General features: G+C 41.8%; 2 protein-coding genes across 7 annotated transcripts; one reads left to right on the top strand and one right to left on the bottom strand.

Annotated features, from left to right (window-relative positions):
* Window positions 1–1162: 1162 nt before the first annotated feature.
* On the bottom strand, window positions 1163–14282 carry GPN3 (GPN-loop GTPase 3). 4 transcript variants are annotated; one of them, XM_058691268.1, is made up of 9 exons: window positions 14074–14270; window positions 10739–10847; window positions 7709–7780; window positions 5846–6013; window positions 4484–4608; window positions 3667–3782; window positions 3451–3547; window positions 2353–2481; window positions 1163–1791 (listed from the first exon to the last, which is right to left on the bottom strand). In XM_058691268.1, exons 1-9 carry the CDS (start codon window positions 14119–14121, stop codon window positions 1729–1731), a joined length of 927 nt encoding a protein of 308 aa, XP_058547251.1. In that variant the 5' UTR covers window positions 14122–14270; the 3' UTR covers window positions 1163–1728. The 4 variants fall into 4 exon arrangements, with proteins under 4 accessions (XP_058547251.1, XP_058547254.1, XP_058547252.1 ...); XM_058691271.1 differs by lacking the exon at window positions 14074–14270 and adding an exon at window positions 13598–13961; XM_058691269.1 differs by lacking the exon at window positions 7709–7780 and having other exon boundaries at window positions 14074–14256.
* A 100-nt stretch (window positions 14283–14382) lies between these two features.
* Window positions 14383–25746, top strand: FAM216A (family with sequence similarity 216 member A). 3 transcript variants are annotated; one of them, XM_058691273.1, is made up of 7 exons: window positions 14383–14978; window positions 16562–16602; window positions 20351–20466; window positions 21926–22052; window positions 22132–22315; window positions 22875–22957; window positions 25371–25746. In XM_058691273.1, the coding sequence occupies exons 1-7, from the start codon at window positions 14887–14889 to the stop codon at window positions 25484–25486; spliced, it is 759 nt and encodes a 252-aa protein (XP_058547256.1). In that variant the 5' UTR covers window positions 14383–14886; the 3' UTR covers window positions 25487–25746. The 3 variants fall into 3 exon arrangements, with proteins under 3 accessions (XP_058547256.1, XP_058547257.1, XP_058547255.1); XM_058691274.1 differs by having other exon boundaries at window positions 14386–14978; window positions 16562–16596; window positions 21923–22052; XM_058691272.1 differs by having other exon boundaries at window positions 14391–14978; window positions 21923–22052.
* The last annotated feature ends 358 nt before the right edge of the window (window positions 25747–26104 follow it).

Below are 26104 nucleotides of genomic sequence, written 5' to 3'. Positions count from 1 at the left end.
TTTTGTGTGCATGTTACTCCAGGAAAGTATACATTTTTAAATGCTCAGAGACTAAAAACTGCATTTTTGGGGTGCCTGGGTGGCTCAGTTGGTTAAGTGTCTGACTCTTGATTTCAGCTCAGGTCATGATTTTACGGCTGAGTCTGAGCCCCGCATCAGGCTCTGCACTGACAGTGCGGAGCCTGCTTGAGATTCTTTCTCTCCCCTCTCTGCTCCTACCCTGCTTGCTCTCTCTCTCTTATAAAATGAAATATGAAATGAAATGAAATGAAATGAAATGAAAAAGTAAAAACTGCATTTAAAAAAAAATTTTTTTTTAATGTTTATTTATTTTTGAGACAGAGAGAGACAGAGCATGAACGGGGGAGGGTCAGAGAGAGGGAGACACAGAATCCGAAACAGGCTCCAGGCTCCGAGCTGTCAGCACAGAGCCCGACGCGGGGCTCGAACTCACGGACCGCGAGATCGTGACCTGAGCCGGTCGGCCGCTTAACCGACTGAGCCACCCAGGCGCCCCAAAACTGCATTTTTTTTTTTTAATTTTTTTTTTTCAACATTTTTTATTTATTTTTGGGACAGAGAGAGACAGAGCATGAACGGGGGAGGGGCAGAGAGAGAGGGAGACACAGAATCGGAAACAGGCTCCAGGCTCCGAGCCATCGGCCCAGAGCCTGACGCGGGGCTCGAACTCACGGACCGCGAGATCGTGACCTGGCTGAAGCCGGACGCTTAACTGACTGCGCCACCCAGGCGCCCCCCAAAACTGCATTTTTAAAGAAATCACTGACTATGTTTTGATGACTGGGCAAATTTATTCATTTAAAAATTTGCCCTGGCTGAGTATTTCATTTTTTTTTATTTTAGAGAGAGAGAGAGAGAGAGAGAGAGAGAGAGAGAAAGAGAGAGAGAGAGAGAGAGAATGAGAGAGAGCGCACATGTGAGTTGGGGAGGGGTAGAGGGAGAGAGAGAATCTCAAGCAGGTTCCACGCTCAGCATGGAGCCTGATGCCTGACGTGGGGCTCAATCCCATGACCCTGGGTTCCTGACTTTTGTTTTGATCCTGATATCAGAAGTTGGACGCTCAACTGACTGAGGCACCCAGGTGCCCCTGGCTGAGTATTTCAAATTCTGACTGGAAAACAAGAGTGTAATGAAAGGTTAGTGCTATTTTCTATTTATTTTATTTATATACATACATATATATTTTAAAAGTTACTTTTCATTTTTTAATTACACAAATAATACATTTTCAAAGTAGGAAAACTCAGAGATATAGGTAAGCAATGGGTCTTAACTATATCCTTCTAGATTTTTTTTCCTTTGGACACACATACATATGTTTTATTAAAATAATCCCTGCCTTTCCAAAAAAAAAAAACCTTTCAAAAATAACAAAAACCCAACAGTAGAAATAAAGGTAGACTGGGTCCTAAATGTACCACAAGTGCTCATTCATTCATACTATATACAAGTCTAGTGCATTCATTTCAACTTCAACATTTAAAATCTAAATTGATGCTGTTAAAATGATACTAAAAGATTCCACCTGAAACACCAGCCATTGAAGAATAACTAGAACTTGATTCAGGCATGCTGCTGCTAAAGAGCCAAGTATTATTTTTTTCATTAAAATAAGTAGCTTTCTAGTACTGCATCCTTTGAAGGGAACAATGTCTTGCTGGTTCAGCCACAGTGCTTCACGTATATGGTTACTATTTTAAAAATTCTTCATTCATTCTGGTGTCCTTGAAAATATTCATCAAACATAGAAGATGACTCATCTTCATGTTCCTGACACAAAGAACAAAATAGAAAATATTCATTTCCCCTAAGGTAGACCTAGTATGTGCTTATGTATTTTTCAGGTAATGCCCTACCAGGAGATAATGCCCAACTGCATTTTAGGTGTATTTTACAGTGACAAAAGGCATGAGTGATAGAATTTTTCCAGCTAAGTGGTAAATCAAAGTGCCTGTATCTCATTGGAAGCACTTCTCACTTGAGTTTACACCTGCCGATTCTCAGCTACTTTGCTGAGATAGTGGCCTACGATGACTACCACCAGGCTTCCCAGTGACATGTGAGGGGAGCCCAAGTTCAATTGGATTTCATCTCCTCTCTGCACATGCCCCCACGCCCTGAGAACAAAGAAACTTAATAATACTGTAGCCTCAATAACAGGGAGTAGAACTGATACTGCTTGTTGAGCAAAGATGTCAATTTCAGAGATCTCCCAGAAGAGCCCAGATTACCACTGCTGCTAAGACAAAATTTAAGGAGTTGCTGGGAATATGTTAAGAGGCCACTGAGTGCTGGCAAACATCGATACCAAAAGCCAATAATCAAAATTACCTTTGGTTCTTTGAATTCTAAGTCTTCTCCATACTGAATGGCAAAATCAATATGCTGTAACACAATGTTCATGCTTTCTTCATCTGACTGATCATAAGGTAAAAATCGAACCATGCTGTAGTCATCAATCTATAAGTTGGGAATTTCAGAAAGGGTCATTCTGAAGCTGTACAAGACTTAACTTTCAACTTACATTTTCGTTTATAACCATTTATACTTTCGATTTAAAACATCTGCATGTGGAAGGGGGGGAGGAGGGACAGACACAGAACAACAGCAAATCATCATTGATTTTTCTGGCCTCTGACCTCCCGGATACTCATTAACTTACTATTTAACTAGACACTTACTGTTTCATACGCATTTATCTGAATTCAACAACCACCAGGAATTTCAAAAGGGCACAGACAGTTCTGACCTCCCCAGAAAGCTTAGAATAGTAGACACATCAGTTAACTTATCAGCAAGTGCCAATAACTACTTCTAAATTAAACTCCTGAGGGGTGCCTGGGTGGCTCAGCTGGTTAAGTGTCTGACTCTTGATTTCGGCTCAGGTCACGATCCCTGTATCAGGCTATGTGCTGGGTGTGGGACCTGCTTAAGATTCTCTCTCTCCCTCTGCCCCTCCCCATGTGTGCATACACGTGTGCTCTCATAAATAAATAAGTAAGTAAGTAAGAAAGAAAGTAAATAATTTAAGCTACAGACTGGCCACAGCCTGCCCCTACCTTCCTCCCTTTTGCAAGGAATAGGGTTGGACTCTGCTTCCTGTAATAGTGGCCACTGACTAGCTATGGGTAAACAGCTAACCAGGTTATGGTCAGGTTATGGTCGGGTTTTTAAAAAAAAAAAAAAAACAAACTTGATGAGAGCCTGGGTGGCTCAGTGGGCTAAGCATCTGACTCTCGATTTAGGCTCAGGTCATAATGTCATTGGTTTGTGAGTTCAAGCCCCGCATCGGGATCTCTGCTGTGAGCACAGAGCCAGCTTCGGATCCTCTGTATCCCCCTCTCTCTGTCCCTCCCCACTGGTTCCCTCTCTCCTCTCTCTCAAAATAAATAAACTTAAAATAAAAGAAAACAAAACTTGAAAGCTTACCAGTCCACATATAGCTTTAGTCAATTTTTTGAATTTTTTGCTTCTTAAGTCACTTGCAGAATCGTCTAATAAAGAATACATGTCTGGATCTAGAAACCTTCGAAGGAGAGAAAAATGATGAATAAAACAGAGAATAAATCAGGAACGTTTTGTAGACTGACAGAATGTCACATCTCTGCAATTAAAATCTGATGATAATGGAAGAAGTGAACTCACTTTTCAATTTCCTTTTTAGCTTTCTTGCTCAGCAGATCCATTTTTGTCATGATGTTAACTTGTGGAATTTCTAGAGAGATCATGGCACTCAGGGCTGCCAAGATGCCAGAGATGAACTGAAGGAGGAAACAGAAAAGGGAAGATAAATTAATTGTTGCCAATAAAATTTGCTGGTCTCTGCATAAAAGAGAGGCTTTTACTCCTCAATGGAACAAAACTGGCCTAAGTAAAAGAAATGCTAATCCTAAAGAAAAGACAGTCCATTCATCAGATGGTTGACCCTTGGTTTCCAAAGGTGAGAATAAAGAAGAAAGAGGCAGATTTAATTTACAGTGATCGTAAATTACAATTGTAAATTACCAAGTCCGGCTGGCTTGGTCATCTGAGCACACAACTCTTGATCTTGGGGCTGTAAGTTCAAGCCCCACATGGGTGTAGGAATTACTTAAATATAAAATCTTAAAAAAAAATTTACAGTGATCACAAACCTCAATCTGGATGTTTAACTTCTTTTTCATCGAATATTCCTTAAGAGCGATTAATGGGAAATACAGTTCATAAGCTAGACCAAAGGCCCTCAGAGAATCAAAAATAGACTTATAAACTATGCACTTGCTTTATTTTTCTTGGTAAGTAGTTCCCCCAAATCTATATGATATCATATTTTGACTTAAAAATACATCATTATAATAACTGAATAAGGGGTACTAAATAATTCTGGAATACCGTTTTGGAATGTCCAGAATCACACAGTGATTAAAGAAGACTGTCACCTGCGTATACCCATGACTAAAAAATCGGTATGATTGATCTAAACCTTGAATGACTCCACCATGAACTGAGAGTCAACGAGAAAAACTCCACAGACTCGGAACTCCCACTGTTCCAGCTGCTGGACCAGTTGTTTCATCACAGGCAGGTGCGTATACAGCTCAATCTGACCTACATGAAGAATAATAACAAGACTATTATAAACAGGAAATATGTGAACTCATTAACTTACGTGAAAAAAAATTTTCTAAAAATGGTTAATAAAGGGAATCAAAAGCAAGTGCTCCAAAGGTGTGTGTTGTTTGGGAATATTCATCAAGCTGTATGCTTGGGATATATGCACTTTTCTGTAGGTTCAATTAAAAGCAAGGGAAAATAACGTGAGGGCACAAATGATCACATCTAGGTTAGACTCAAGTCTAAAATTCACAATTTTGGGGCAGCTTGGTGGCTCAGTCAAACACCTGACTCTTGATTTTTGGCTTGGGTCATGATCTAATGGTTCGTGAGATTTAGCCCCATGTCGGGAGCCTGCTTGGGATTCTCTCTCTGCCTCTCTCCTGCACGTGCTTGCTCGCTCTCTCTCTCTCAAAATAAATAAATAAATATTAAAAAAAATAGGGGCGCCTGGATGGCTCAGTTGGTTAAGCATCCAACTTTGGCTCAGGTCGTGATCTCACAGTTTGTGGGTTTGAGCCCCACATTGGGCTCTCTGCTGTCAGCACAGAGCCCGCTTTGGATCCTCTGTCCCCCCCACCTCCTGCCCCTCCCCAGCTCGTTCTCTCTTTCTCTCTCTTTCAAAATAAATAAGCATTAAAAGTAAAATAAAATAAAATTCACAATTTGGCTTAAGAAGTTGTGTGTGATTATGTGTCCCCCATCAGCCTCACCTCATGACATTTCCCTGGGTTTTCAGTACTCCAGCCACACCGGCCTTCTCAGTGCCCCAAACCCAACTCACTTTTTCCTGTCTCAAGGCTTTTGGCATGCTGTGCCCTCTGCCTGGACCATGGTTTCCCTCACCTTCACCTCACAGCCCAGCTTACGGGCCACTTGATCAGAAGATTCCTAATCTTGCTATGTGGGGGTCTGTACTACTCCTGTGGAGAACCTACCAAAAATGAATATTAAATAATAATTTGGGTGATTTTGTTCATTCTGTTTAGCACTTCCACTTGACTGAGGGCTCCGTGAGAGCAAAGGCCATGGCTTCCTGGCTCTGTATGGTATTCCCAGCATACAAAGTAAACCCTCAGTAAACTCATGAATGAGTTAGAGTCAATGAATAAGAGCTTTGTACTTCACTGCAATATGGTTTAGAGCTACAAAGGCTCAGTCCACTTTTTCTCACTGAGGATAGAGCCAGCACAACTTCAAGGAAAAGGTCATGTTCAAATTGTAGACTTACCTGGACAGTCAAAAAGGATATAGTCATCCTCTACGTGGCCAAGACAGTTCTCTAGCCAATCAAAATTATTGGCAAAGTATTCCATGCAAAATACCAATCCTCCATTGGGACCAAACCGCAGACAGTCATCCTCCATGACATCATCCACCTCGATCAGCTCTCGAATGTCTGCAAAAGATAGACAGGGCCCAGAATATAAGAACATCCATTCAAAAATTGTTATCCTCACTAGTGAGAGTTAATAATTATATAAAAAAATCACATATATGAAACTATTCCTGTACATGATTATTCACTTCTGATCAAGTAGCAGTATTTGTGGGAACTAATTAAATAAATTCCTATATAGCCAGATAATGGAATCCTATGTAGCCATAAAAAGGAGAAGTTCTTTTAAGTATGCATGTGATACAGTCTTCCAGGTCTACTTTTTTATTTTTATTTTTTAACGTTTATTTTAGAGAGAGAGAGAGAGAGAGCGAGGATGGACACAGAGACAGAGAGACAGATCGAGAGGGAGACACAGAATCTGAAGCAGGCCCTAGGCTCCCAGCTGTCAGCACAGAGCCCGATGTGGGGCTCCAACCTGCAGACCACGAGATCATGACCTAAGCTGAAGTTGGACGTTTAACCGTGAGCCACCTAGGCGGCCCTCCCAGGTATACCTTCAAGTGAAAAGTTTAAGGTACAGAACTCTGTGTAAAAATGCCATCATATGTGTCAACAACAACAACAAAAAGACAAAGATTCACTATATACATAATAATACACATATTTGATTTTATATGCGCAGACTCTATATGGAAAACCATCCTAGAAACTGGCAACACTGGATGCCTCCAGGTAGGGGAGCTGATTAATGAGACACAGAGCTGGGAGGGAGACGTTTTCCTGTATACTTACTCTTTGTACCTTTTGCATTTTGAACCATGTGAATATATACTACTTCCTCTAAAACAAGTACAACAAAACCAAACCAAGAAAACCAACTGCTATTTCTTAACATCATGACCTCAGGGAAGCTATGTAACCTCTCTGCATCTCACTTTCTTTATTTATAAAATGGCGGACAAATCATATATGCTGGGGTAGAAGGATGAAGACTCCATGGGATAATGTAGCTAAATCACCTATAGCGGGAGCTTAAAAATTCTGGTATATGTATAGTTCTTCTCTACTGCTAATTTTGGAAATTTATTCCTTATAACTTTCTACCACAGGTTTTTTATGTTTGTGCTCAAACCTACAATCTCTGGGGGCACCTGGGTGGCTAAGTCGGTTAGGCGTCCATCTTCGGACTAGGTCATGATCCTGAGTTCGAGCCCTGTGTCAGGCTCTGTGCTGACAGCTCAGAGCCTGGAGCCTGTTTTGGATTCTGTGTCTCTCTCTCTGCCCCTCCCCTGCTCACGTCCTGTCTCTCTCTCCCCAAAATAAATAAACATTAAAAAACAAAACCAAACAAAACTATAATCTCTGTTCACAGAGAAATGCCTCACTCATAGCCATGTTTATATGGATAATATCTTCCTATGCACTTCCTCTCCCTATCAAGGGGATAAACATCTGACCCAAGTTGAGACAATGAAATAGGTCTTCTAAAAGGATGACTCAAGGGGTCCCTGGGTGGCTCAGTCAGTTAAGCATTCGACTTTGGCTCAGGTCATGATCTCGCAGTTCATGGGTTGCTCTCTGTGCTGACAGCTCAGAGCTTACAGCCTGCTTCAGATTCTGTGTCTCTCTCTCTCTCTCTCTGCCCCTCCTCCATTCGTGTTCTATCTCTCAAAAATAAATAAATTAAAAAAAATTTTTTAATTAAAAAAATAAATAAATAAATAAAAGGACACAAGTCAGTCATTAAGACACCTGGACCAGAAAGGGATGTGAACCTGAAGTTGGAGGCACTTTGCTGGGCCACCTGAAGCGGAGAAAGCTGGTCTGTAAGAGAGAGAAAAAGGCAGAGAAAGACAGAAAGCCGGCTGTAGTTTCTGTTAGTTTTTGTGTTTTGGGTTCTAGTCTCTCATAAAGCCTTCCTCTTGGGTTTTGTAAGAGATTCCCTTATTCATTCTAAATAATCCTTTTATATAAGCTGGCTTGAGTGCTTTTTGTTGGGTGCAACGAAACAATCCCAAAGCAATGCAATGATGTTTTTTCAAGGAAGATGACTATTCAACCTGCCTCCTCCACCCCACTCGCACCCACTTCCAGCCACTCTAACGTCCTGATGGCACAAATATCATTAACAGAAATCAGAAGCCAACCAAAGAGAATTTCCCATATTCCCACCACCACTATTACATGGTGCCTTCCACCCTGCCTTCCCTCTGCTTACAAGGAAGAAGCACCCCACTCCAGGGACACCTGGTGGTTCAGTCAGTGGAGCATGCAATTCTTGATCGCGGTGTTATTAAGTTTGAGCCCCATGTTGATTCTATTTCTTAAAAATAGAAGAGATAATTTCTTTAAAAAAAAAAAGCCCCCCACTCCTAGTGAAGGCAAAACCCTCCACCTGTTTGGGATTTCCCCTCCCTTTCTCACTTGTGAAGTTATTCCCACCATCTGGCATTTTCAGTTTCTTTTTCTACTGGATCGTTCTCTTCAGCAATCAAGTCCGACCCAGTGTTCCAGTTAGCATCTCCAAGGTTAAAAGGAAACCTCCCTTGATCCTCCTATCCCCTCCAGTTCTCATCCCACTTCTCTGCTCCTTTCACAGTGAAACTTTGTCTCCTGTCTGCGTCACTGCATCACCTCCGGGCCACTCTTCAAACCGCTCTGCTGAAACTTCTAGGCACAGTTACCACCAACCACTTCCATGTCCCCACGTCTAACACCCACTTCTGTCCTCATCTTACATGAACTCCTAACCATCAAGAACATCACCAAGCACAAGCTCTTTCTTGAAACTGTCTCTCCTCCTGGCTTCTGTGATACAACATTTTTCTGGCTTTCCTATCTCACTGACTCCACTGCCTCCACCAGACTTCTGAAGATGAGACAACTTCAAGGCTTGGCCTTGGGTTCTCTTCTCTCACCATACTTCCTCCTGAGATGATCTCATCCAGGCCTGGAGGTTTATGTTCTGTCTATATGCTGCTGATTTGCCAACTTATATCTCTAGGCCAGACCTTGTCCCAGAGTCCCAGACTATTATATCCAATTGGTTCCCTGACGCTGCCTCTTAGATATGTCAGACATCTCCAGCTTAGTAAGTGCAAAGAGAACTGCCCTAACCTAAACAGACTTGTCCTCCTTCCTGGTAAATGGTACCACATGCTCTCTTCAGCAATTCAGGACACTCAAGTCAGAGATCTGAGAGTCACCCTTGATGATTCCTCCCTTTCTTACACCCTTCTGGTTCACTCTCCCACAGAATGCTAATTCCATTTGCAAAGTAGATACCAAATCCATCTACTTCTTTCCATCTGTACCATAACCACACTAGTCCAAGCCACCTAGACATTTTCAAGAGCCATACTGCTAGTCCCTGCTACTCCTGACCCCTAGAATCTCTGTTTTTCATCTGGGAGTCATTATCTTTAAAAATGTATATTGGGGCACCTGGGTGGCTCGGTGAGTTAAGCATCCAACTCTTGATTTTGGCTCAGGTCATGACCTCACAGTTCATGAGTTCGAGCCCCTTGTTGGGGCTGACTGTGCAGAGCCTGCTTGGGATTCTCTCTCTGCCCCCCTCCCCACTTGTGCTTGCTCTCTCTCTCAAAATTAATAAATAAACTTAAAAAAAAAAAAAAGATGACTGTATTTCTTTAAAAAAAAAAAAAAGTATATCGGATGTCAATCCCCTCCTCTGCTTTAAACCCTCCAATGGTATTCTACTGCTGACAGGTACTATAGATTGAATGTTTGTGTCCCTTGAAATTCCTATGTTGAATACCTAATGCCCAAGGTGATAATATTAGGAGCTGGAGCCTTTGGGAGGCACCTGGGTCATGAGGATGGTGTCTCATGAATGGGATTAGTGCTCTAATAAAAGAGGCCCCAGAGAGGTCCCTTGTCCCCTTCCATAATATGAGGACATGGGAGTCAGCAGTCTGCCACCTAGAAGATGTCTTTGACCAGAACCTGACTCTGCTGGCATCCTGATCTTGGACTTCCAGCCTCCAGAACCATGAGAAACACATTTCTGTTGTTTATAAGCTGCCCTGCCTGTGGGGTTTTGTTAAGGCAGCTCAAACGGACTAAGAACACAGGATAAAACCCAAACTTCTCATGTCCTACTGGCACTTCTTTGCTTCACTCATTATGTTCCAGCTCATTGACATACTTGCTTTTTCTGGAACACACCAAACCCCTTCCTGTCTCTAGGCTGTTTATTGCCCTGACATTCCCTCATCTTGGAAGGCATCTTCCCTGCTTGGTGAGCACATTACTATCATCATCAGGTCTGGGTCCAAATCTCCCTTCCTGAGACTTTTCCCCGACTACCCTTCCTAAATCAACTTCCCCACTTATTCCCTCTCATCAGCCTATTTGCAATCCTTAGGACAATCTGCAATGTTTATAAAGCATGTGCTCAACTGAATGAATAAATTAAAAGAATTTTAAAAAACAAAACAGGCTGCTTACTTATACTATGATCAGCAGTAAACCTGATTCACCACAGCAGGACTAAGCATGAAAGGGACAGAAGGGAAGTGTGACAAGGAAGGAGTCTACTCACTTAATTCTTAAACCAAAGACCAGGAAAGGATACTGTCACCTATGTCCACATGAGTGGATGTCACAAATGACATTCAGCCTCATGGTGTTCACTATAAAACAGGGAAGCAAACTGTAGTAATTAAAAATTTCAGCTTTTGTGCCAAGCAGCCTGCACTTATGGTTTCTCCACCCCCTTATTTTTCCTGAAGGAGGGGGAAGGCCCTGCTGAGGACTCACCAGCCATCACGGAGTAGTTGAAGTGTTCTGCTGCAGGATCTAGGTTCACAACTTGGACAGATCGATTGAGGGCTTCACAGTGCTGGACCATGGTGGCACAGTAGGTGCTCTGTAATGTCACAAGGCATGAGGGGTCAAAGCAATAGGCAGAGTAGTACAGCCCCCCTACACCCCCAGGAGGACTCTCCATATCCCTTGGTTAGTATCCACTAAGGGTAAAACTATGCCTTTATTGACCAAAAATCTGACTGAAAACAGGAAAGGTACTGGGCTGGGAGTCAGGGACACCAGACTGGGCTGCGGATCCAGACCTGGCTGGGACTCATGCATAACTTCAGGGAAATTGCTTCTCTACTTTGCTCATTTGTTTCCTTCCTTCCTTCCTTCCTTCCTTCCTTCCTCCCTCCCTCCCTCCCTCCCTCCCTCCCTTCCCTTCTTCTTCTTTTTTTTTTAAGGTTTTATGTTTGCTTATTTAATTTAAAAACTTTTTTTTAACCTTTATTCATTTTTGAGAGACAGAAACAGAGCATGAGTGGGGGAGGAGCAGAGAGAGAGAGGGAGACACAGAATCTGAAGCAGGCTCCAGGCTCCAAGCTGTCAGCAGAGAGCCCAACATGGGGCACAAATCCACGAACCATGAGAGCATGACCTGAGCCAAGGTCAGACACTTAACCGACTGAGCCACCCAAGTGCCCCTATTTATTTTTTGAGGGGGGCGGGGGCAGAGAGGAGAAACAGAATCCCAAGCAGACTCCACACCATTAGCACAGAGCCATATGCAGGGCTTGAATTCATGAACTGCGAGATCATAACCCGAGCGAAGAACAAGAGTTGGACGCTTAACCGACTAAGCCACCCAGGCGCCCCTTAAGATTTTAAGTTAATCTCTACACCCAACATGGGGCTTGAATTTATAACCCTGAGATCAAGAGATGCATGCTGTGCGGAATGAACCAGCCAGGTGCCCCCCTGCTCAGTTTTCTAATCTTTTAACTGGGATAGCCTCTACGATCACTAAGGCTCCCTGCTGCTCTAACATGCAAAAAGTGGAATTTAAAAAGAAGATTTCTGATCATACCACGCAGCACACACAATGTCTATGTAACACACAATATCCTTACCAGGATGATTACAGTCCAAACAAAGATTTAGGTAGGGTGGTCAGGGATGATGTCCCTGAGGGGGGGAATGTTTGAGCCAAGGGATGTGAATGTGCCTGCCAGCCAGGGGAAGAATATTTCAAGATGAGAGCACACTGAGGTCAATAAATAGCCTAGAGATAGGCTATCAGTTTGCAACTTTTGGTTTAGAGAATTCTTTATCCCTCATGTAATCCTTAACACACTATGTTAAAATCTCTAGGCTACTTGTCTGTCTTTCCAACTCTCTATTTAAGGGCAGGGATGTGTTGGGGCGCCTGGGTGACTCGGTCGAGTATATGACTCTCGATTTCGGCTCAGGTGGTGATCCCAGGGTTGTGGGATTGAGCCCTGTGTCAGGCTCCATGCCCAGTGTGGACCCTGCTTGAGATTTTTTTTTCCTCTCTCTCTCTCTCTCTCTGAGATTTTTTTCCCCTCTCTCTCTGTCCCTCTCTCCCACTTGTGTGCTCTCTAAAATTGAAAAAAAGAAGAAGAAAAAAGAAAAGAAAGAAAGAAAAAAAAAAAAAGGGCAAGGATGCATCTTATTCAGTTTTACAAGCCCAGAAACTAGCATGGCACCTGATACATAATAAATGCTTGATTACTGTTTCTAATTGGCTGACTTACTATGTTCAGATATAAACTCTACAAGGGCAGAAATGTGTGTATGTTTGTGTGTGTGTGTTTTATTCACGATACAACCCCTGGGGCCCAGAACAGTGCCTGGCAAAAAGAACATGCTCAGTGAGTACTTTGGATAGCAGGCATCAAAAATTTAGAGAAAGGTACTTGTCTAACACAGTCAGAAAATTCATCTGGGGCACCTGGGTGGCTCAGTCAGTTAAGCGTCCGACTTCAGCTCAGGTCATGGTCTCACAGTTTGTGAGTTCGAGCCCCGCATCAGGCTCTGTGCTGACAGCTCGGAGTCTGGAGCCTATTTCGGATTCTGTGTCTCCCTTGCTCTCTGCCCCTCCCGTGCTCATGCTCTGTCTCGCTTTGTCTCTCTCAAAAATGAATACACGTTAAAAAAGTTAAAAAAAAAAAAAAAGAAAAAGAAAAGAAAATTGATCTGGAATATAGAAGATAACTTCTATTAACCTTTCTCCTCAGTGACTTTTCACATACCATTCTCTCTAACAGGAGGCCCTCTCCATGCATCACACTATATTTTAATTAACAAGACACCTATCAGTCTTCCCAAATAGACTACAGGCACTGGGTAGGCAAGGGCTATATTACAGTCACATGTAGATCTCCTGCACCCAGAAGAGGTCAAGCCTTAGAACGGTGTCTTCAAGATTGAAGCCAGACAAGACTTCCAGACTCCAGAGCTTTTCACACTCCTGTTATTTGACCAGTATCTTCACCATTTCTGCAATATCTGAATGACCCTCATATCACTCTGCTAATACTTGCTTACAAGAAAAAAAATCATCTCTATTGTAAACAGGAAGCCAGGTATATTTATCATAACATGAAGGTAACCGTAAAATTAAATTAACCGTAAAATTAAAGGTACCTTAAAAGGTACCTTTAAAGGTCTATTTGTTCTAGCTAAATACAAATGTCTGTCAAAAGCTCTAAGATCCGACCGCGGAAGAGACCTGGGGATTAAAGAAGTGTTAGATATACAAGCACCAAACTGCCAATTTCACCTCAATGCAAACTGAAAGAGAATTGAAAAGGGAGTAACTTTCTCAATACATGATTCAATATTCACTAATGTTAGGTCCATGTACCTCCTAAAAGCGCCTCAAATACCAGAAGTCCACGTCTCAACCTCTAAGAAACAGTGATTAATGAGACCACACTTGAACCTTCTATGAGCGCGAGAGGGCGGGATTGTGGAGTTACACAAAACGATTCAAATTCCAGCCGTCACTTACTTACTAGCTGTGTGATCCTGGGCAAAGAACTTAACCTTTCTGTGTCTCGTTTTCTGTAAAATGAGAATAGGACTTCTCGCACAGTGTTTAAACGCAGTATCTGGGGTACAGGCACATTATAAACATTAGCAACCATCGTTAGTTACTCCACCTTCAAAACCACAACAAAAAGAGCACTGAAGCACAGACTGCAGAGGCGAGCTGCCCAGGGTCCCCAGTAAACGCATGCGCCGGTCCCGCCGTCAGGACCAGAACCTCCCTGCCTCCCACGAGCTCGGACTTTTCTCTTCTTCTCCCGCCAAATGCTCACCTTCCCGCTGCCTGCCGGGCCCATGACCAGCTGCGCATACCGAGGCATACCGGCACTCCAAGTCCCGGGTGCTGCTGGCGGCTCGACACAAGGTCCCACCGCCCCGCTCCCTTCAGCCTTCGCGCGGCGCTGACTGAATTCCGGGAACACGACTTGCGAACCAATCGCAATCCAAAGTCCTTCGGTACCTTCCGCTCTGCTACATCCCTGACTACGGAGCATCCCGCAGGTCACATCTCGTGTGAAACGCGTTCTCAGGAAACTTCGGGGAGGGCGGGAGGGCGGTTCGCGTGTGCGCAGAAGTAGTTGACGGAAATAGGCGGTTGGTAGGCTCGAGACGCTTGGTTGCCTTGGTGATAACGGTTAACGGACCACACTCAGCATCGCTGAGTTTGGGGCTTTGGTCCTTGGTTTGTGTACCGAGGTTTGACCTATATGGTGACTCTCAAGATTTTCAAATTTGTAAAGAAAGGGTCTGGAATACTAAGGTGCAAGGCACCTCCTGTTTTAGGGGACAGGTATATTTCCTTCTCGTGACTGATCCCTTCCACAAAAAAGATGCAAACGTGCAAGCGCGCAATCAACTAAAGAATCCTGCCCCTCCCCCAATTTAACTCCTGCGTCGCGCATCTGCCCTCCCCGCTCTCCCGAAGCTATTCGGGCAGTGTCCGGAGCGCATCGGAGGGGGCTAGAATACCGCGTCCTCCTCTTCACCCGCGATATCGCCCGGCCTGACGCACGCGTGCTGACGGGGGAGGGGAGAGGGGAAAGCCGCTTCCGCACGCCGCTCGAGGTCCGGGCACCCGGGAGGAGATGCCGGGCCAGGGTCCGGTGTCCGACTGGACAGAATGCAGCTCTTCTGCAGAGCCTCCCGCAGTGGCCAGAACCGAGGGTGGCGGCGGCGGGTGAGGCTGAGGGGCCCTGACGGGTTAGGGAGGACGGCGACCGACCCTGGGTCGTGATCCCTAGTGGAGGAGGGGGTGGGAGTTGACTGCTCCAATAGACTGGTCCCCAGTGCACTGAAGCGAGAGGAGGGAGAACCTTTGTTGTGGCCGGGGTGGAACAAATGGAAGCCGACTCACAGTTTAGGGGAAGGGCTTGTGAGATAAGGTTGAGTGTTGGTGCAATGACTAAACGCGGTGATTGCGACAATTGCCTGGGTGCATTTTTCTGCCCCGAGGGGGCGCTGCGAAACCTGCTGGAAAATATGCCGTCTGGTCACAGGATCTCTACAAAAAGAGGGGGTGGGGGATAGAGCAGAAAGGGAGGTTCAACGGAGGACTTTCAAGTCAATAAATCAGTGCCGTATGTGCGACATTAGCCACCTTCGTGTCCGAGGGATTCATAATGCCAATGAGACAGATAATTAGGGATATTAGAGGCACCTTGATCTTGATATTTTCTTCCCACATAAGTTTTTCTTCATAAATCCATTTTATTTTAAGCAGGGTGGGTTTTTTTGTTTGTTTTTTGTTTTTTCATTTTTTTGTTTTGTTTTTACTATTATTTACTGGATGCTGAAGACAATTAGTCTTCGGTACCTCCTCATCCCTTCCATCAGTTATTACCTAAAAGTGAGAGCTGCCAGGTGTTTCTCTCCAATTCAGCACACAGTCATGGCTCCTGCCATATAAAACAAAATGACCATAACGTACTGAAGACTTTTAAAGATGTGGTCTTGTCTTTCTTTTCCGTTCATTACAGTGCTTGACAAAGTGTGGGATCCTAAATGTATCAAGAGATAAATGAACACTTGGTCACTGAATAAACTGAAGGAAGAGACAAGGAAGGGAGTTTTGTCTTAATGTGAAAAAAGAAAAAAGAACTTGTACAAACATAGAAATATTCCAGACCAATTTATCAGTTCTAGTACACCTTAATTACATACAGTAAAGAACAAGATAGTCTTCTCCATAGCAAGTTACTTGATTAAAAATAAAGAGAGCAAGAAAATGCCACGGGTAACACAGAAGCCTAAACTACTTTATTGAGCTCAAAGTAGGAATTAGATTAAAAAGGCTATAAAAGTAAGACCAAATCTGGCTTAAAGTAAATCCTTTCTAGTATGGTAAAAACCTCAGATAACTCACTTTGAAAAAGCCTGGAGCCATTAGGATATAACCAGGATTAGAGGAGAACATTTACAAGATGTTCTGTCTGATGGAAACATGAAAAGTAAAAAGCATACTCGATACTGCCCTTTTTTCATTTAAAATACTTTTTAGAAATACGTTTATTTATTTATTTTTGAGGCAAAGTGTGCCTGTGCGCGAGTAGGGGAGGGGCAGACACGGAGACTGGAGACAGAAGATTCCAAACAGGCTGGGAGCTCAAACCCACCAACGAGGAGACCATCAGCTGAGCCTGAATTAAGAATGAGTTTCTCAACAGACTCAGCCACCCAGGCGTCCCTAAAATATGTGCTTTCTTTAATGTTTATAAAGCTGTCAGTTATTGCATATTATTTAAATCTTTTTTTCCCCAACAGATCACCTGGACTTTCTTATTATCAGAATTCCAAAGGTATTGGTGAGTAGAGCATATACAATAGATAATACCTATAAATAACACGGTTTAGAGATTTTGCTATAACTACAAACACAATGGAGTTTTAAAAATAGACTTTATTGGCATCCTGAACTTAAAATTTTGGGGGGTGCCTGGGTGGCTCAGTCAGTTGGGCATCGACTTCGGCTTAGGTCATGATCTCACGGTTCGTGGGCTCGAGCCCCCCGTCGGGCTCTGTGCTGACAGCTCGGAGCCTGGAGCCTCCTTCGGAGTCTGTGTCTCCCTCTCCCTCTGTCCCTCATGCTCTGTATCTCTCTCCTTCAGATATAAATAAACATTAAAAAGAACAATCCAGGTTTTTTCTCTTGTTAAGATATCTAATATCAAGTATTTATTTTTTTAAAAATTGTTTTTAAGGGTTTTTAAAAATTGTTTCTTTTGACAGGAGTGCGCATGCACATGGGGGAGGGGCAGAGAGAGGGGTACAGAGGATCTGAAGCGGGTTTTGTGCTCACAGCAGAGAGCCTGATGCAGGGCTCAAACTCAAGAACCTTGAGGTCAATGACTGGAGCTGAAGCGGATGCTTAGGATGCTTAACCGACTGAGCCACCCAGGCGCCCCCCACATCAAGCATTTTAAAAAGAGTACTTCAGGGGCGCCTGGGTGGCGCAGTCGGTTGAGCGTCCGACTTCAGCCAGGTCACGATCTCGCGGTCTGTGAGTTCGAGCCCCGCGTCGGGCTCTGGGCTGACGGCTCGGAGCCTGGAGCCTGTTTCCGATTCTGTGTCTCCCTCTCTCTCTGCCCCTCCCCCGTTCATGCTCTGTCTCTCTCTGTCCCAAAAATAAATAAAAAAACGTTGAAAAAAAAAAAATTTAAAAAGAGTACTTCAAAATAGCAATGAATCTGAAAAGAATTGTGTTTGTAACTGATGTTTGAAATGTCCCAGGTATGGCCTGGGGTTTATACACAAATTGAAGGGAAAAGTTCTGACTAGAATAACTTCAAAGGATGTAAAATATTTCTCATTGCTGCTGTTTTCCCTCTCACTTGAAATAAAGGATAAAACTGCTGGAATTAAGAGAGTAACACAGAACCCCAAAGGCCTCTCACTAATTTCTGGTTACGGTGAGGGGAGCAATTTCAATTCTATGATGTATAAACTTAGATTCACTTTATTTTTCCTTGGAAATTTTATAGTCCTTACAGTTACCTCAGAAAAACACAGACATATATCAATGTGTATATACATAAAAATGCATATGTACGTATAAATAAAGTAGTTGCTTTGAAATGAAATTGCTGGATCATATGGCAATTTTATATTTAATTTTTTGAGGAACCACCACACTGTTTCCACAGCCGCTGCACCATTTTACATTCTCACCAGCAATGCACAGGGTTCCAATTTCTCCACATGCTAGCTAACACTTGTTTTCGTTTAAAAAAATTTTTTTAATGTTTATTTTTAAGAGAGAAAGAGGGACGGAGCTCAAGCGGACAAGGGCAGAGAGGGAGGCACAGAATCGGAATCAGGCCCCAGGCTCCGAGCTGTCAGCTCAGAGCCCAACTTGGGCTCAAACTCACGAATTGTGAGATCATGACCTGAGCCGCTTAACTGACTCACCCAGGCGCTCCTGTTTTCATTTTTTCAAGTTTGTTTTTATTTATTTTGAGAGAAAGAGACAGAGAGCAAGCAGAGGAGGGGTAGAGAGAAAGGGAGACAGAATCCCAGGTGGGCTCTGTGCTGTTAGCAGAGAGCCCGATGCAGGGCTCAAACTCACGAACCATGAGATCATGACCTGAGCTGAAGTCAAGAGTTAGACACTTAACCAACTGAGCCACCCAGACACCTTCATTTTTTTTTTTTTTTTGTGATAATTACCCTTATGGGTATGAAATGATACTTCATTGTTACTTTGTGTTTCCCTAATAGTGAGCATCTTTTCTTGTGCTTATTGGCCTTTTGTGTGTCTTATTTGGAGACATCCAGTCTATTCAAGTCCTATGCTCATTTTTCAATTGGGTGTTTGTCACTGAGTTTAACTGTTATCTTTAAATGTTTAATTTTCTGTGAAGAAATGCTACCAAGCTTTTGACAAGTTAAATGTTAGTCCAGGCTATAATACGCATCTCAGAAATAATGAATAGCAGGGACACAAAAGATATAGTCTTAGATAATTAGCCCACATTTACCACTCGAAAAAGGATTTAAAAAAAAATAAGCTTTTATTACTATAGATTCCAAATTATATTTTAAGGGTCATAATGACATAATTTCCAGATAATTGTTTCTTTGTTGGCAAACTAGTTAGTCCTTTAGTATGCAAATATAACACTTACTTATCTGCATTAACTCTCCAATTTGTCAAAATCTTTTTCTTTTTTTAAATTTTTTACATGTTTATTTATTTTTGAGAGAGGGAGACAGAGTGCAAGCAGGGGAGGGGCAGAGTGAGAGGGAGACGCAGAATCCAAAGCCCGCTCTGGGCTCCAGGCTCTTGGCTATCAGCACAGAGCCCGACACCGGGCTTGAATCCATGAACTCTGAGATCATGACCTGAGCTGAAGTCGGATGCTTGACCAACTGAGTCACCCAGGCATCCCTGTCAAAATCCTGAAGAAATAAATAACTAAAATTTAATATGTAAAATTGTAATGGACTTTGTTGTCAATATTGAAACAAAAGTGTGGTTATTTAATTCAACTTACTGAATATAAACTTTTAACTTAAAAATCTGTTCTGCCAGCTTTATTTGTAATAGCCTAAAACTGGAAACAACCCAAATGTCACCGACAGGTAGATAGATATATATCAAGAATAAAAAGGAATGAACTATTGTTACACATCACACAGATGGATTTCAGTATAATTATGCTGAGTGAAAGAAGCCAGACACAAACAGAATATATGCTGTATGTTTACATTTATATCAAACTCACGAAAATGCAAACTACTCTATAGTGATACTAACTGTAGTGATAGAAAGCACATCACTGGTTGCCTGGAGCGGGAGAGTGTGTGGGGACTTGGGGAGTGTTTCAAAGTGTTATTTCCTGGTTAAATTTCACCAGATACTGTTTTCCCCCAAACTGTTAATGAAGTTTTTACCCTAGATTAAGTTACTGATCTCAATATGTCTGAAACTGAAAACTAGCTTCATTCTCCTAGATATGTCTCAAATTGCATTTTGTATTAAAAGACTATTAGTCTACCCACATCGGTATTAAAAACATGAAATAACAGAAATCATGTAAAAATAAGTTTTAGTAAATTTCTGCAAAGCCCTTTGTGTTTTAACACTGCCTCATTAAAGGTATAAAATTTGTGTTATTCTATCTTCTATCTTGAGTTTAATACTAACATACTAAAATCAAATGAATGATAAAATATTGTTGCAAATCTTTAAAGTGCAAGTCTTGCATGGATATTCTTGTCTAGTATAGTTTGACATACGATAAACTAAACAACATAGTTTGCATCTCACCTGAGTTCAAAATAATGTAGTCTATATATAATTATATATATGTATATATATATAGAGAGAGAGAGAGAGAGAGAGAGAGAGAGAGAAAATATTTGTAAATATCTTAGACTTTTGTATGCTCTAAAACCAAATGGCATATCATACAGCCTCTTGAACTTTAACAGAGTGACTCATATTCCTACTGCAGGGTAGTCAGGGACATGTGTAAATATATAGATATTAATAATTAATTTATTGAGTACATCTTTGCTCATGAAATTCACCTAATAATGTCCTGCCCACAGACAGAATCAAAGATGGACCCAACACACACATAGCCAAGCTGCAAGAGTTATGGAAAACTCCTCAAATTCAAGCAATTAGCATCCCTAAGTCAATGACAGATGCGTCTTTTCTAAAGGTATGCTAACTAAATACCAATGCTTTATTTAAATGCCAAATTCTTTGTATTCAGAGCTGAACTTTTTATTGGAGATCTGCTGCTTAGAGGGTAAGGCACTTGAGAAGACAAGGTACACCCAGCATATTGTCTAGGACTCCATAAATATCTGTGGAGTAAACTCAGGAATGTATGCAAGGATTTTATCATTATAGATTTCTCATCATAAGAGTTCATTTAGGGCTTCATGATACTTGACATCTAATGTACCTTCACTCAGAAAGCTTAATGGCCCTGAGGAAAGTTACATTCCAGAGATGGAAACCCAAACTCCTAGATTTCACTGAAGGACTGCAAAATTAGAGGCAAGCTAATAAAGAAAATGGCAATAAGCATTTTATAACTGTTGAACCTCTGTTACCTATTAAAGGTCATATCTGCCAGATGTGTTCCTGTTAGAGGAAAGCAAATTAAGGTTACAAAAGATCTGTGCAAATTGGTCAGATTTTTTTGACCAGCATTTTGAGTTTTCACTGAATTTATTACCTGTTCAGTTCAGTAAATCCCGTGTGTGTATACACACATACAGACACAGTGTAGCCTTGCATTTTAAGTGAGTGTTACCTTCTGAAATCAGCAAGTGAAAATCTTAAGTCAAAATTACTTTCATCAAAGACCGAGAGACTATTCCCCAGTTTGTTCAACACAGTTATTCTTCTGGTGCTAGAAAAGACTATTTCTTTAGTTAAGACTAAGTAGAGTAGTTGAGTAGGTGAGATAACCACATGATACCTCAAAAATATTTGGAAGGTAAGATGCCCACATTCACTGAGAGGCACACAGGAACTAAGTCTCACTGACAGAACAGCAAATCTCTACTCTCCTTTTTTTTTTTTTTTCCTTTTTAAACGTTTATTCATGTTTTGATAGAGACAGAGCATGAGTGGGGGAGGGGCAGAGAGGGAGGGAGACACAGAATCAAGAGGGAAGCTCCAGGCTCTGAACTGACAGCGGGGCTCGAGCTCACAGACTGTGAGATCAACCGGAGCCGAAGTCAGACACTTAACCAACTGAGCCACCCAGGTGCCCCAACTCTCCTTATTCTTCTAGATCACTGGTTCTCAAACTTCATTGGGCATTTGAATCACTTGAGTGCAAACAGGAGGCAGGGTCACTTGTACTGTTTAAATAGCCATTTCTTTCCTTTTCTTTTCTTTTCTTTTTTCTTTTCTTTTCTTTTTTCTTCTCTTCTCTTCTCTTTTCTCTTCTCTTCTCTTTTCTTTTCTTCCTTCCTCTCTTTCTCTCTCTCTCTCTCTTTCTTTCTTTTCTTTCTTTCTCTTTTTGGACAAATTAGGATAGTTGAATTGGAATAAATAAAAATACAGATGGTTCAGCTGTCCTGAACATTCAGCCTTTCAGATAAAGAATCTTGGCAACCTCTGTTCTACAATGCCTATAAACCTTGTTTGTATTTTAGCAGCCAGACCTCACCTTAGGCCAGAAGCGTTATCTGTGCAGCATTGCTAAGATCTATAATGCAAACTACCTGCAGATATTAATGAAGAAGCAGTATATGCATGTGATCCAGCGCAACTCACAAAAGCCAGGCAGGTGCACCTCATTCGTTTCTCACTAGTTCTGGCAAGAAACAAGAGGGCCTTCTAACAGAGCTGGTCTGTATGACAGGTATCTTCACTCATCACAGAAGCCGCCTCAGTTCTCGTTACTCACAAAAGCAGCATTACCCCTGCACCACATGGCGACACCAGTTGGAGAGAGTGGACTTGGGGCCTTCTAACATCGCAGCTGCACCTGCACCTGACATGATCCTGCAGCATTCACTCTGGCGACCAGTGAGAAACAAAGAAGGGTCTGTTTCTTACTGTTTAAAAGGAGGAAAATATATCCCAATTTTATCTGAAGGGTAGCTAAATGAGATAAAAGCTTGTTTCCTAATATGTTTATTTTGCTACATTCAGAGTAGGTTAGACAAAAAGCACAAAAGGATGTTATCTTATGGTCTCTTTACTGATCTGACTGGAATATGCCACTCCTTTTAGAACATCTTTTGTGGAATTGTAAAAATTTCTTGATCAGCTAGAAATATGGAAGACTGCCCTTTTTAGTAATTCCCACTCAAATTTAAAATAATACAAACACTTCCAAAAGGAGCATATGGTTGCTTCTGCACAGGGGACTACTATAAACAAAAAAGGAAAGAAAAAAGAAAATAAGCCTGATTATTCAACCTGTACTACAATAGTGAGCTTTGCATTTCAGGGTTAATAAGTCACAGGAGAATTCAGAGATTGAAAGAGTCTGTTTGGTGATACTGGCAGCTTAATAAAAAGAATTTGTATGGTCTTCTACATGCATTAGACAGTTGTTCATTTCACTGGCTCCAATTAAGATACTTCTCTTTCTTACAGTTTAAAAACTGGATATGCATCCAAAACAAGATGTAAGTCACTGAAGATTTTTAGAAAACCAGGCAGACTGTTCATGCAATCAGGTAAATGTGGATTTTTTTTTTTAATGTTTATTTTTGAGAGAGAAAGAGAGCATGAGTGGAGAAGGAGCAGAGAGAGGGAGACAGAACTCGGAGCAGGCTCCAGGCTCTGAGCTGTCAGCACAGAGCCTGACACAGGGCTCAAACTCACAGACCGCGAGATCATGACCTGAGCCAAAGTCAGACGCTTAATTGACTGAGCCACCCAGGTGCCCCCCGTGCCCCCCCTTTTTTATTTTTATTTTTTTATTTTTATTTTTTTATTTTTATTTTTTTATTTTTATTTTTAAAAAAATTTTTTTTAACGTTTATTTATTTTTGAGACAGAGAGAGACAGAGCATGAACGGGGGAGGGTCAGAGAGAGGGAGACACAGAATCCGAAACAGGCTCCAGGCTCCGAGCTGTCAGCACAGAGCCCGACGCGGGGCTCGAACTCACGGACAGCAAGATCCTGACCTGAGCCAAAGTCGGACGCTCAACCGACTGAGCCACCCAGGCGCCCCAACCCCCCCTTTTTTAAACACGGAATTAAAAAAAAATTTTTTTTTTTAACGTTTATTTATTTTTGAGACAGGGAGAGACAGCATGAATGGGGGAGGGTCTGAGAGAGAGGGAGACACAGAATCTGAAACAGGCTCCAGGCTCTGAGCAGTCAGCACAGAGCCCGACGTGGGGCTCGAACTCACATACCGTGAGATCGTGACCTGAGCTGAAGTCGGACGCTTAACCGACTGAGCCACCCAGGCGCCCCAAACACAGAATTTTATTTTATTTTTTTTTAAATTTTTTTTCAACGTTTTTTATTTATTTTTGGGACAGAGAGAGACAGAGCATGAACGGGGGAGGGGCAGAGAGAGAGGGAGACACAGAATCGGAAACAGGCTCCAGGCTCCGAGCCATCAGCCCAGAGCCTGACGCGGGGCTCGAACTCACGGACCGCGAGATCGTGACCTGGTTGAAGTCGGACGCTTAACCGACTGCGCCACCCAGGCGCCCCAAACACAGAATTTTAAAATAGCATTTTTAAAGATCTTATGTTAAAAAATACATTTTTTAAATGTTTATAAACTTTTGAGAGGGAGAGTGTGAGCAAGAGAGGGGCAGAGACAGACAGGGACAGAGGATCTGAAGCAGACTGCACCAACAGCAGAGAGCCAGATGCAGGACTTTAACTCATGAACCAGAGATCATGACCTGAGCCAAAATCAGATGCTCAACAGACTTAGCCACCCAGGTGCCCCATGCTTAAAAAATATTAACCCAATATAGTTTCATTTCTATTACAGAAGACAATTAAAAATATAGAATATTATTTGCTTTTAATTCTCCAAATAAAATAAATATGAAATATAGTTTCTGCGTTTATCTAAATGGACATGCTGCTGAGGGGAGTAAAATTCAAGGCACTTCTAATTCTAAACAAAGGTATTCATAATATCACGGTCGGAGACTTAACAGAGAATGAATTTCTGAGAACTCACAGCCACAAACATGAGTTTTTTAAGCCATAGCATTTTTATGAGATAGTGTCATTTTTGGATGGACAACATATTTTATATAGCATCATAGTTTACAAAGGGCTGTATCACCTATATCATTTTGTTTAATATTCAACAACCCAGTGGAAGCAAGCCAACCAAGTGACATTATCACAATTTTATGGGGCAACTCAGAAAAATCTAGACTTGGTAAGAATCAGCATAAAGGATCCTTCTATCACAAGTACAGAATACCACAAAATGAAAAAGGCAAAAGAGGAAGAAAGACGGAATGCTCAGAAGTATTCCTCAGAATTGATAACGTGGAGAGGACTAAGTGGAAGTTAAACAATTTCCTAGTTGCTACACAATGAGTAGAGAAGTGGGTAGGAAGGAAGTGGGGAAGTTAGGCCTTCTGAACTCCTGGCTCCTTGCTGTATGACAGTGCTGCTCAGCTCTGCTTAAATACCATAGTATACCTGTCCGAGAAATGAGGGAAATGGCAGGGGAAAAAGTAAGTCTGGGTCCAGAAAGAATAGCTGGATGAACTGCAGTGCAGATAGGGGGAAAGTGTCTGTGGTCACCAATGGAAGGGAGATGGGCAAGGACTTCAGGCTTACTGAGATGAGACTGCTGAAGCCGTAACTTTCGCATAACCAAGAGATTTTGAAAGCAAAGAGAAAACAAGACTCAGTAACAGAGAATTTGCTATAAGTTGGCCTGAATACAGTACTTACTACGACTCTTATTTTACAAAGTTAAGAGATTTGGGGGAAGGGAGAAGTGATTAAGTTTTGAAAATTGCAGGCCATTTATTTCTGCCAAAGGTTATTACTAAGGCCATTTTGAAGGTTGTTCTTATGTACAGATCTCAATATTCAGGATGAAATACAACTTTATTTCCAAAACAGATATTATAAACTTATTTTCCTTTCAGTTTCTACAAATGATTCTGAATCATACATGAATGAAGAAAAAAAGGAAGAAGATTTACTAAATAAGTATATGCAATCAATGTCAATTGAAGAACAAGAACATGTGATGTTAACTTGACAATCTTGTTTTGTGAGTCAATGAGGTGCCAAAGGTGGGGGTTGGGGTTGTGAATTGTGTCCTCTGTCTACATTTAGGTTAGTATTGTTATTCACCAGTAAGTCATTAAGTAATTTTAGTTTGTTCAGAAACTTTTACAACAGTGTAATTGGTTTGATGTAGTTCCATGTGCTAATTGATACTTGTGTAATAAAATTTATGTGTAATATTTGCTTGTATTTCTAGCTAGATACAATTAAAAATTTTCTTGTGGCTTAAAATTGAATTATTTTTCTTTAACCCTGAGAGGTAAATTGTATAATTATTTTTCTGCTTACAGTAAGTCCTAAAACAGCAACATTGGAATTCCCTACAAATTATTTTCTTGACTGGGCTAAGGAAAGCCCTGAAATATCCTGATACAGAACAGCACTTGATAGACATAGCACCCTGATTTGTAAAGAAGGTGCTTAATAAGTATTTGCTGCTTGAAAACAACTTAAAAATATCAATTTGCCCTATTTTATGAAAACTGCCACACAAACACTTGGCCTCTCAAGCTAGAGTTGGGAGTAACTGTACTAATCAGAGGATTCTTTACATTATGTATTCACTCTAGTGTGCTTCCGGAATTTCTAA

This window comes from Neofelis nebulosa, chromosome 11, assembly GCF_028018385.1.
Source record: "Neofelis nebulosa isolate mNeoNeb1 chromosome 11, mNeoNeb1.pri, whole genome shotgun sequence".
In the NCBI taxonomy this organism is placed as follows: domain Eukaryota; kingdom Metazoa; phylum Chordata; class Mammalia; order Carnivora; family Felidae; genus Neofelis; species Neofelis nebulosa.
The sequence above is the reverse complement of the archived record's forward strand: the minus strand, read 5'-3'. Positions and strand labels throughout refer to the sequence as shown.

Excerpts from the sequence above, each read along its gene's own strand:
- GPN3 (XM_058691268.1), bottom strand. The coding sequence starts at position 14,121 with ATGCCTCGGTATGCGCAGCTGGTCATGGGCCCGGCAGGCAGCGGGAAG. Across the intron at positions 7,781-10,738 it reads CAACTACTCCGTGATGGCTG|ACCAGCTTTCTCCGCTTCAG; the intron begins GTGAGTCCTCAG and ends TCTCTCTTACAG. Across the intron at positions 6,014-7,708 it reads CACATCCCTTTCTGGTCCAG|ACATTCGAGAGCTGATCGAG; the intron begins GTGTCTTAATGA and ends TATCTTTTGCAG.
- FAM216A (XM_058691272.1), top strand. The coding sequence starts at position 14,887 with ATGCCGGGCCAGGGTCCGGTGTCCGACTGGACAGAATGCAGCTCTTCT. Across the intron at positions 16,603-20,350 it reads TCAGAATTCCAAAGGTATTG|ACAGAATCAAAGATGGACCC; the intron begins GTGAGTAGAGCA and ends TCCTGCCCACAG. Across the intron at positions 22,958-25,370 it reads CAGACTGTTCATGCAATCAG|TTTCTACAAATGATTCTGAA; the intron begins GTAAATGTGGAT and ends TTTTCCTTTCAG.